General features: G+C 35.3%; 1 protein-coding gene across 2 annotated transcripts in view; it reads right to left on the bottom strand.

Moving 5' to 3' along the window:
* The window catches only part of vps13a (vacuolar protein sorting 13 homolog A), a 285577-nt gene that overhangs the window by 259559 nt on the left and 13447 nt on the right, over positions 1-12571 (bottom strand). For both annotated transcript variants that reach the window (XM_028802445.2, XM_028802446.2), the window contains exons 2-3: positions 5624-5667; positions 5067-5109 (exon numbers count right to left, since the gene is read on the bottom strand). In XM_028802445.2, coding sequence (XP_028658278.1) covers positions 5067-5109; positions 5624-5667 — 87 coding nt within the window. The remainder of the gene's footprint in view (positions 1-5066; positions 5110-5623; positions 5668-12571) is intronic.

Here is a 12571-nt window from a genome sequence, read left to right on the forward strand (position 1 = left end):
TATACATGCTATAAGAGCATGAGGATGTTACCAATGAGCTGGGTACTGGAATCATATTGACTTGTGGTGCAATTCCTTCAAATGAGGGTGTTAGAAATGATAGATTAATTGTTCTTCAATACATTATACATAACCCTCACTGATAAAGTAATTCATGTTTTGGGATGAATTCATCCTTTGGGATGAATAAGGATGGCTAACAGTTGTCTGTCCAACTATCCTTCCATTTTCTAACTTGCATATCACATTAAGGGTTTAAGGGAGCAGGTGCTGGCAGCATTAAAGTGTGAGGCTGTGACACCTGGAATCTTGGGTACACTTTGCTTGTGCACACATCTATATAGACTCCAGTTGCCCCAATCCCCAATCCCCCCCCCACCCCCATATCATCTAAAATACATACAGACTGTATTGTCTGATGATGTTTGCCCCATATGAGTATCTGGAGGAAACTCCACACAGGCAGTGCAACCTATGGTTGCCAGTAAGTGAAAATCAATGCAAGTTTCAACCCAAGAGGCTATCTGTATACCTAAGCCTAGTCTGCAACAGTGAGGAAATAAATAAACTGCTCTTCAAGTTAAGCAGCTGTGATACTGGAGTGGAGAGGGAATTATCCGTCATTTGCTTTTGTATTATTTTCATGCCGTAGTGGGGTCCAAAAGCTTGTATCAATACCAAAAACAAAATGTTACTACTGATTCAACAGTATAACACAGATACACAAGTACTTTCAAAATCTGATCACTTGTGCGAAATATTTGAAAACAGAACAAGGGAAGTTTCATTGAAAATGTAAAACAGTGTATTAATCTTCAACTGAAAGTTCACAAAGGTAAAAGATTGGGACAAATGTTACAAGGTAGGAGAGATTTGAAAAAGATGGAGTTGTAACATTTTAAATTATAGTTAATTTCACCTATCCAATAATAGTTCACCAATGCACTCAAATCTCACAACTGCAAATGTTACAAACCTGACAAAGTGATTTTCTGACCAACCTGATTTGAGGCATGTTATTACAAAAGCAGCTTTATATAGCAAGTAAATAAAGTGTCCTAAATGAACTGGGCATTCACTATTACATATGAGATGATCTTTGCAGCTTTAACACACTAAATGAATTTTAATTTTGGTATTAAATGGAGCAGCTCCTTGGATGCATTCATACACCGTAGGAGTTCTTCCTTGGATTAAATGGAGCAGTTCAGAACATCCTGGGTCTATAAGTTATAAGGTTTGTCCTGCTCTCGAGCAGTGAAGGTAACTCTTCACTGCATTCAATACTCCAAAATTCCCCAAAGGCAACAAACTGGACCTAGCAGGATATTTTTTTCAACTAACAAGCAAATTATCCTCTCAAGGACAGGAATGCAAAAGGGGAGGTGTATTAAGACTGAAGACAAGACGCACTTCTTCATGCAAAGGGTAGTGGAAATCTGGAACAAGTACTGAATAATGCAGTTGAAGCAAGAACCTTAACAGCCCTTTAAAAGTATCTGAATGAGATATTGGGAGAACAGAACTATTAGCTAACCAAAAAGGCTGATGGCTGAATGGCATGTCTTCTTTAAATAAACTTGAGTTCTTTTTTATTAATACCAAATTCAACAAACAATATATATTTATAACGTTGCTATGCACAAAAATAATAAAAATTATCTTAATATTAAAAAATAAAAACCTCACAGTATCTGTCAGCATTTCTTGTACTTTAAGGCACACACAGAGACCTCAGAAATGCCACAATCCTTGATAAAAAAGTAATTTCAGAAAATGTCTGAAATATAAATATATCTTATTTCCTCAAAGAGATGCGTTTCTTAATAAACACTTGCCAGATGCTGTACAATATTATTCTGTAAATTTATTAAATACTGGCTGTGTGATGAAGTCGGGTGGTATAATTATTTCAAGTACTTCACATTATGAGAAGCACTTTAGAAAATGAAGTTAAAATCACTACTACATTCAGTGGGAGATTAGCTCGGTGAACAGTAGGGCAAAACTGATGACTCTTAGTTCAAAACACTTTAATTTCAGTTTAACCAATTCCATCCTAAATTTAATTAGTTTCAACAAGGATTTAATATTCAATCATTACATTTCTGTGCTTCAGAAATATTACAAAACTAAGAAGATTAAGGATCTCAAAAAGCAAGTTTGTTCATTTTCCCCAAGCCAAAACAGACTATTACAACACTTTATGGTCAGGCTGTTCAAATAACTCACCACTCATTTTTACCTCTCTATAATTAATTCAATCTATGATGGCAAAGACCATACATAGAGACACTTCATTGAGTTCTAAATAACTACATACTGTATTGTATGGCTGGTACTAGACAGATGCTGAGCAGTGTGTGGTCTTTGCCAGATATAGTGCTTGGAGTTCTGTCTAAAGAGTTCAATTTTTCTCTCATTAGACAAGGGAATCCTTTTCCTCATGCTCTCATCTCAGAGTCCTTTAAATGCAATTTAACAAAGTCCTTGCAGACTGTCATATGCCTTTTATTCAAGAGTGGCTTTTAAAATGGTCATCCTTCTGATAGGTTCTCTCACCAGAGCAAAGAGTCTTCTGAAGCTCTGCTAGAGTAACCATTTGGTTTTCTATCCTGGTTGGCCAGTTACTCAGTTTGGTCGGATGGCAACTATAGCAAGAGTCCTGGTTGTTCCAAATTTTTTCAGTTTTGTAATTTTCAAGGCCACTGTGCTCCTGTGAATGCTTAAAAGCTTTAGACATACTTTGACACCCTTCCCCTGACCTATGGTTCACCACAATTTGATTGCAGAGGTCTACAGAAAGTTCCTTGGACTTCAAATTTTTTATCCTGACATGTAGTGTGAATCGTGGGGTCTTATATACACAGGTGGTCCACTGTTCTAAATTATGTCCAAATCAATCCAATATGTGGACTCCAATCAAGTTCTAGACACCTGTAAAGGATAATTAAAGTAAACAAGGATGCACCTGAACCCAATTTGGAGTGCCACAGAAAAGGGTCTGAAAACTTTCATATATGAGGAATTTCAGTTTTTAATTTTTAATACATTTACACACCTTTCTGAAAATATGTTTTCACATTATCATTAGGGCTAGGAATTGGCACTAATGTACCAATTCAATTCAATTTCAATTCACAATGTCCCAATTCGATTTGATTTTGATGATTTTTTATCTTTAATGAAATTAGCATTCACTGATATATGTGAAGTGCTGGCCTTTTTAGAGGTTACTTAACCATGCATAGAGAACATTAATATAATGTGACAAACTTCAGTAGCACTTTATTTGAAGGGTGTCTACATAGTGTCTATTTCATACCATATGCATAACCATGGAATGACATTAAAAAAGAAAAAAAAAACTTTCACACTAATGCACTCATTCAAAATTCACCTAATTTAGCAAACATTATCAATTGCCACATCAGAGTCCACACATATTACGTGGGGTTCTTTATATCATCTAGCAAATAATATTATTTAAAAAAATTAAATATTGCTTCTTAGATAACAATTAGGTTATTTAGTAATCTACTAGCCAAATTTATTCCCCTATTGGACATTTTAAGCTAATCTTGAATTAGTCTAAATTAAAGATACAGTGGGAAGATTCGTATTTTTCTATAATTCTACAAGTTACACATACAGTTGCTCATGTGTAACTGTTGCATTAATTAGTGTAATATAGCAGGTCCACATCTAGGAAATCAGAGGTCCATTTGTAAATAAATTATCACGACCCAGGAATGTGCAGGCACCAATTGGGCATTGGTGTGTGTAAGTGCATTTCGCTCCGTGGTTAACTGGGCAACCTGGCTGACTGTGCTGCACACACATGTGGAGGCCGGTGGATCGGTCAGTCACCTGAATGATGCTACAGAGGGTGCGGCTCCTTGCATCTGTGCCCAATTAGGCAGTAGAGTATAAGAAGAGCCTGCAAAGGGCAAAAAATTAAGGAGACAGAAGAAGATGGAGGTTAACAGGTGGAAGAAAAAGCAAGAATGTGAGAGAACCGGTGCAGGAGAGAGAGAGAGAGAGAGAGAGAGAGAGAGAGAGAGAGAGAGAGAGAGAGAGAGAGAGAAGGCAGCAGGATTCGGGGAGGATCAGATGGGGAGTCCTGCCGGGACCATGGATGGCTGCAGGGACCCGAGCTTTGCAGTGAGGTTTAGATTGGGATTGGGACCCAGATCTAAGTAAGAAGGGTGACGGTGCCTGTCAGCTGGCCGTCTACTCTGCTGCAAGGTCTCCCCGTTTGGTGTTAGCAGAGGAGACGTTGATTTAAAAAAAATTGCTCCAGGGACCAAGTTTTAAAGAAGCTTCCTGCACAGTATTTTAACCTTGTTTTACGGCATTATTTATTGGTTTTTATCCATTTAAAGTTAATTAATCTACTACTCTAGTGTGGCATTTAAACAAAACAAACTGTTACCAGATACACAAAAATATACAACTAAGCACGGCAGATGATAAAAAAAAAAATTTTAAATCAATGATTGTTGATGACATTCAACGGTTTATTAAGGATTCAACATAAGGAAATTTTGATTTATTTTCTGTGTGATGGGAACATTTCTTTCAGATGTTCTTTCAGTCGATTCAGTGTCCAATGCAAACATCCATTGTCACTCCCTAAATGTTTAGAACTATAATAAATGGCTTTGGTCTTCTTCTTTAAATAAACAAACATTTCTGGTACAAATGTGTCTTAGTGCTATATAATTATGATTGCTGTTTCTCCTATCTTTAGGCATCTAAATGGATAAATTCACAATAAGGAAATAAAATCAATGCTTTGCTCTCTGCAGAGTCTCCATAGTATAAGCTACCTTATGATAATACACTAAAAAAGAACTATCAAACCAGTGATTAAAAAAACAAAAACAAAAAACAACATGTCCATATAATATCAGACCAGAATGAACTACACAGACAGTATTTTATCAAAGACAGAACAGTGAAGGATAAATTCTGCATTGTTTTACAATGACCAAATGGTCTTCTCAGAGACATACTTGCATTGCCAATAATAAATAATTTTTGACTTACAATTCTGTACTTACCTATGTGGCCTGCTTTTACTTTAAATGGAATATCCAGTTGACTCTAAAAGTGAATTTAATGTTGATTATTCATTCAGTCAAAATCATACTAACTATATACAGAAAACCGCCATGATCAGAATATTAAAACTTCAATTTCAATCAAATTGTAGTGAATCTTTTTATTTTATCCACCAATTTCAAAACTGTTGCATTCACATCTTTCTTGTAGTGCAAATATATTAAGTTTGTCATTTTGGCTACAGCCTTTTAAAAATCAGTAGTATTTTACAAGCAAAACAGTAAAAAGGTAAAAAAAATAAGTAGACTAACCCTCTGCAGATATAACTATTAACTGCTGCCTAGCTGTAATAATTTAGGCATTTTTCTCAATAATAAATATATCTGCATAATGATTTTTGTATTTTAGAATCATGCATTAAGTCATGCATTAATATACTGTTAAACATACAAAGAATTTAACTTAACAAAATGAAATATGCACAAATCTGAATGAAGTTGAATGAAGTTTAATAAAGTGAAAGACTTGAAACATACTGTATATGATAAATACTTACCAATGCATTTTCTTTAATATCAAGATTTTTGAGAACAGCATTGCCTAGAAAACAAAACATTATGTTAGAAGTTTTATTGTGACGAAGCTTTTTCCAAAAGCATTATCAATACTTAAGATACTTTATTAATCTGTAAACCTCACATTCTGTGAGGAGTTGTATCCCCTTATCAGATAAAACAGAAGCACAGACTGCTTGCTTTGTGATCTATCATAGTCCAAAGATGGTTTTACACCTATGTGTAACAAACTGCCTATTGCCACAATTTCTCATTCATGTAATGCCTAATGATAAAAAGCAAGACTTTGAAGCTCAAGACTTTATTTCCATCAGAGACTCACTGCGTGACTTTTAAGACCATGAATCTGTCTGTGCTACAAAATTGATATATCAATGTTATTAGCTAAAACACTTGAAACGTGTATTGACTACAAAAGAGGCTATATAAAATAACACTTTTTTAGTTGTTCTGTTGCTCTCTCTCTCTCTCTACTCAGGGTTTTGAATCTGTTCAGTTTTATTGGCCTTTTACCTTGCCCACCCCTGCCCACAGTGCCCAAATCATTCCATGTCAGAAACAGGTATAAATCATACAATACTGGAAAACTGTAACAAGAAAATATACAACTTCTGAATTTGATTGAAACTGTAGTTGTACCAGCTTTAAAGTATGAATCAAAATATAAGTAGCAGCCTACCATACCCAGAACCTATGTCTACTGTAAATTCACAAATCTAACTTGCTAAATTTCCTTCCCTACATTGTTCTAATTTGCCAGTATATTTTTGTCTTGGAGACCTGCTACAAAAGATGAATAAAATGTGTGCATGTTGTTATTAAGGGTTAAGTATACAGATTTTTTAGGGCGGAGTGGTGGCTCTGAGGCTAAGGATCTGTGCTGGTATCCCGAAGGTTGCCGGTTTGAATCCCCGTCACTGCCAAAAGAGATCCTACTCTGCTGGGCCCTTGAGCAAGACCCTTCACCTGTAATTGCTCCAGGGGCGCTGTACAATGGCTGACCCTGCGCTCTGACCCCAAGGGGTATGCGAAAACTAACAAATTCCTAATACAAGAAATTGTATAAGGCGAAATAAAGAACAAAAATAAATAAATATAACTGAAGAGGAGATACCAGTACTTTTGAGGTGCAGTGGTATAATAAATTATTTCTATACTATTTATTTGTGTCAGGTATACCAGTTTCCTCTTCAAGGGACTGCTATGTTCAACTCAGCAGGTGCATTTTTAACTTGGCCTTTTACAGACAGGATAATAATCACTAAATAACAAGCATGAACTGAAGTTACACCTACATGTATATGGTACTTAATGATACCGACTGAATAATAATGCTGCTACATATTCTGTACAATCTGTAAAACTGAACAGGTCATTAGAGGTGAAAGGGAAATGACTAGATATACCTCAGTGTTTAATTTGCATATGCAACCTAATAATGTAATTAAGCTGCAAAAACAAACAACAGGACTGCTCCAATTTGAGACAGGGTATTGTACTTTCTTTGCTGCAAGTTTATTCTTCTCAATAAAATTCAACATTCTGCCAGCTAATAAATAAATAAATAAAAGCTATGGCATGTTTGCAAATTAAATTAGTATTTTAGAAAACTGAATTAAAGCAAAAATCACAGTTAATATTTATCTCAGTTGCATGTTTGGATTTTAAACCTGTGCTATGGTTTGGGCTTTAATGTAAATAAAAATCAACCAATGTTTACTACTCTAGCTTTATTCCTTGAAGGCAGAGTTACTTAAGAATAAGTTACTTACTTGTTGCCATAACTGTGCTCAATATTATCTTTCAAAATAAATATATTAACATTAGATATGTTTAAAATTGAGTTATTATTTTAAAAAAAGGAAAATACTTATCAACAAAGACTGTGTAGGCTATCAAGTTTTTCATATTGTTTTAAATCCACTAGCAATTGGTCTTAAGTGTAGATAAAAGGAGCTTTGCTCTCATTTAAGAAGATGAATTCAGAAAGCACCTTTATGGTGTACATGTAGCTGTGGAGAGCTGCAGCATAGCCATTGTATTGACTTCTCTATTGAGTAGTCTCAAACCAGATTTTTATTCCATAGAAGAAATTAATTTGGGGATTATGCATTTCCAAAAAACAGCTAATCAACAGGCTTTCCAAATCAGAAAATCTATTTTAAGCATGTCTTGTTTTCCTGTAAAAAAAGATCCTTTAAGGTGCAAGGTGGGGCCTCCTTGGATCAGCCTGGTTTTTCCCGCATATACAGTACCACTCGACTGGATTCTTCCACATGTCCGTTGTAGGTTCTGCGGCAGTAAGTAGGGGTCAGTGATCGGTCTGTAACTACACAATTCCATATGCAGAAAGCTGTAATGTTTTGTGTGTTCTGACACCTTTCTCTCATGGCCAGCTTTAAATTGTTCAGCAGAATGTGCTACAGTAGTTCTTCTGTGGGATTGGGCCAGGCAGACTAGCCTTCACTCCCTACGTGCATCACTATAAAACTTGAACTTTGCACCTTCTGTCCCAAAGAATTTTGTGTCCTGCTTTCCTGGGGTTCATGATCAGGACATTGTAAAAAAGCTGATGTTAACGCTGTGATTTGCCACATGGGAACAAATAACACTCTTAGTCATCAGTCAGAGGTGCTGAAAGAGGACTTTGGACCACTGCTGCACATCGCTAGAGAGATGACCTGGGAGTCAGCTGCACAGATCGTCATCTCTGGTCCACCTCCAAAGCTTGGACGCTCATATGAGGCCTTTAATCTTATATATCCCTTCAATGTCAGGTTGAAGACTTTCTGTGCCGAGCATGGACTTGCCTGTAGTGACAATTTTGATTTGTTCTGGGAGAGACAGCATTTTTTCCAGAAGAGATGAGCAACAGCAGAACTGTCAAGTCACCCAGGTCCTCTCAGACAATATAGCTACAGTAATTAATCAGTTTTGACAAAATGAAATCAATCTTAAATAGCTACAGTAATTAATCAGCTTTGACAAAATGAAATCAATCTTAATACTAATGTATATCAAATCTAACCAAGCCAGTAGCTGAATTGTCTAAACATATATTAAACCAGTAAAAACTGCATTAAAAATAGTATACGATGAGGGATTCTTCTTCTTCTTCTTCCATAGTTATTCCTATTTTTACATGGTGCCGCCATTTCTTTCTTTTCTTTTTTTTCTTTTTTTTAAACTAGACTTTTCCCAATAGAGATTTCAAAATGATTTTTATGGCAGGATGCCTTTCCTACGCCAACACTCCCCACCCACAATTTAATCAATATCCCAGTCACTGATGAAATCACGCCAGCCTGTGACTAAAACAACCTCACATAGCATCAGTCCTCTAACTAGTAAATCATTCTATGTAAAGAATAAATCAGCATCACTATTATCATTGAACTATCTACGCAGCTCTTGACTTGTTTACTATAAATCCATGTTAGGATATAGTTCTGTACTTACTTCACTTATTATAGATGTGCACTATATCAGCAATATAGTGATAGAATATGGACTAACTAAATGGTCCAGATATAGCAGGATTACCGTGAATAACTTAATTGCGATTTCAAGATGCCCTAATACTCTGATACAACTGTGCTCTTCTAAGACCTTAAATGTGGATTTACTGTTTACCAGAAAGACTTTTTTCATTAATCTTATTAGTGATAGGAAAATAGACTTTCTTACATTGAGTGCAACACTGGTCAGAAGTGACAGAGCGACATTGTTAATTTAACCTCTGAATTACAATTTTGTTCATTCAGTTCACCAAGGTAAAAAAGGCAGTGGTTTACGGAGTATATTCTTAAGGTAATGAAACTATAAAAGGTATCATAGTTATTCAAGGAGTGAAACATCTCTCATATTGACCGTTTATAGTCCCCTAAAATACATTGTGTCCTTTAAGGAATTCTCAACTTATTATCCATAATAATTAATTACAGCAGATGTCTAATTGTAGGGAATTTGTGGATATTCCGTGTAACCCTAGAGCAAGAAAATTTATTAACTTCTTTGAACCCTTTGATCTTAGCCTGCACACCAGCCAATCTACACACAAGGGAGGACACACTCTGCATTTAGTAATTTCAAAAGGATTAAAAGTTGGTGTGAGGCAGGTCATGGATATTGGTATATCTGACCATTTTGCATTCTATTTAAAACAGAAACACTGGTAACTTGAACTAAAGAGCAGCATTATTGTTAAAAACATTATTTTGATGCTTGCGAAGCATATTCCCAATGATCATTCTGAATTTAGGGCTTGCCATAGCACAGTCAGCAATGTTACGAGTAAGATAGATTCATTTCTTTATCTGCGGTGACAGCTACAGCTAACATACAGTAGTCACACCCAAAAAAATTGTAAAGTACCTTGGAAAAAGAGTGTTGGATCTTAAAAGAAAATGCCATAGGGCTGAACATAAATAGAAAAAATACAATCCACTAAGATGTATTAAAAACACATACAGCTAAAAATAACAAAGCAGTCCATCTTAAGAAATGAAATCATTATAAATGATAATGCTGGAAATCCAAGAGTTTTATTAAACCTTTGTGTTCTAAAACCAATTCATTCGGTATAATTCCTTCTAAAAATGTGCACCAAAACCTGCAAGGCTTTTGTCAAAAATAAAAGATATGAGAAATAATATAATACCTCCCTTCAAAAAGAATAATGCTGAACCTCGGCATGCTCTTTTTAGAGAACTAAATTCCTTTACTGAAATAGGTTTTCCTGAACCCCATAGAATAATCAGCTTAACTAATCTCAACTGAAAACCTTTCACTTGTGTCCTTGACCCAGTCCCAAAAGGGTTTTTAAAGAAGTCTCAGATGTGCTACTTGATAGCGTGCTTGATATAGTGACCTCGTCATTAGATACCGTTTTTCTTCCCAGACTGCAGTAGTTCAAGAAAAATAACCTCAACTCCTCTTTACTGGACAACTTTATAGACATTTTTTTTATCTTTTATTGAATTTATTAAAAGCATGTAAAGTTCCATACAATCAAGTCAAACTTAACAAAACTAAATTCAATTCAACCCACACCCACATGGGAAAGAAAGGCTGCAGGATTTCATTTCTATGGTGGATCAAGCTAGTGCATGTTCATCTATTTGTGTTAATGTCAAGGTTTTTACAGCTTGTATAATTGCCACCCCGTAATAAAATTGAAAATTAGGTAGAGCCATACCACCTTCTGATTTAAGTCGTTGTAGGGTCACCCTTTGGACCTATTTCTAACCTGCCTTTTTCAGTAAAATTCTAGAAAAAGCAGCTTTTCAGCAATTATATGATTATTTAAATAAATATTCTATTCTTAAGTTTCAACAACAACAACAACATTTATTTATATAGCACATTTTCATACAAAAAGTAGCTCAAAGTGCTTTACATAATGAAGTTCATTCAGTCAGGTTTTAGAACAAATCATAGTAAAGAAATGGCACATACTGTATCTGTTCTTGTTCTACTAGACCTAAGTGCAGCATTGGACTCCACAGAACACCGTATTCTAAATGCCTTAGTTAATGGGTAGGCCTCTCAGGCAGTGTCTTAAACTGGCTTCAGTATTATTTAACAGGAAGAAAAATTCTTTGTTAGTTGCTGTTATTGTAGCTCAGAGATGCACAATACTATATATGGCGTAACACAAGGATCTATTCTAGGCCCGCTGTTTTTGTCAATCAATATGCCCCCACTATGCCAGATTATCTCAAAACACAGTATGAACTACCACAGCTATGCATATGACATGCAGCTTTACCCATCTATAGCAACCAATGACCCGAACATTTTTGGCTCTCTTACACAATGTTGGCCTTGTATTTTTGAATTGATGAGTAGAAATTTCCTGAAGCTAAAGAAGATAAAAAAATAAACTCTTAGTTGTTAGTAAAAATGGAAATAATGACAGTATTAAAAATAAACTCGACCCCTTGTCATTAAAAGTCAACACAGAAGTAAAAAATCTTGGTGCAACTGTGGACTCTGACCTAAACTTAAATAACATATTAACCATTAAAAGGAAATTGCAAAATTTATACCTCTTATAACGTTGCAAGATGCTGAGAAATGAATTCACTGTTTTGTTTTTAGTTGGCTAGATTATTATTTTGCACTTCTAACTGGTCTACCTAAGAAAGACATCAATCAGTTGTAGTTAGTCCAGAATCCAGCAGCAGCAACAATCTTAGCCAGAAAAGAAAAATCAGTGCACATCTCACCAGTTTCAGTGTTTTTACTTTGGTTACTCATGTCCTTTAAAAACACTACTAATGGTATATACAGCTTTAAATAATCTTATATTTTGGAGTGCCTATCCCCTACATTCCTAGTTAAAACCTTAGATCTTCTAATTGTGGTCTGCTTACTATTCCAAGAGCCAAGAATAAAAGAAGTGGTGATGCACTGAATAACAGCAAATAGTTCCTAAGAGCACCACAGAGGAACTGGAGGCATTTAGTCTGGGAATGAGAGATATCAGGCTAGCACAATTGATTATTTAAAAAAAAAAAAAAAACTCCTAAAAATCTTTATTATTTAAGTTGGATTCTTCATAGTCTACTAATTGTAGAATTAAAACGTAGCTAGATATGAATGGAATAATCATAGTTTTCAAAAATCTGAAATCATTGTTAATCTTTATTTTTCTCTTTTCTTTTCCATTTCCTCTGTGGAAGTGTTCCGCACTACCATCACCTGATCAAAGTACTGTGCAGCCAGCCACCTGTATTGATTGAATGAAAGTGGGTACCCCAAAATGCCATGTGACACAGTGCATTGAATCTAGTAAGACGAAGCCTAAAAAAAAAACAAAAAAAAAACAAAAAAATAAAGAACTACTTAAGAACATTATGTTTGTTAGAATGTCCAGTGGGAGCTAGGTGGTCTTTTTGGTCTGGAACCCATACATATTTTGTTTT

The sequence above is a fragment of the Erpetoichthys calabaricus genome, chromosome 5 (assembly GCF_900747795.2).
Source record: "Erpetoichthys calabaricus chromosome 5, fErpCal1.3, whole genome shotgun sequence".
Classification (NCBI taxonomy): domain Eukaryota; kingdom Metazoa; phylum Chordata; class Cladistia; order Polypteriformes; family Polypteridae; genus Erpetoichthys; species Erpetoichthys calabaricus.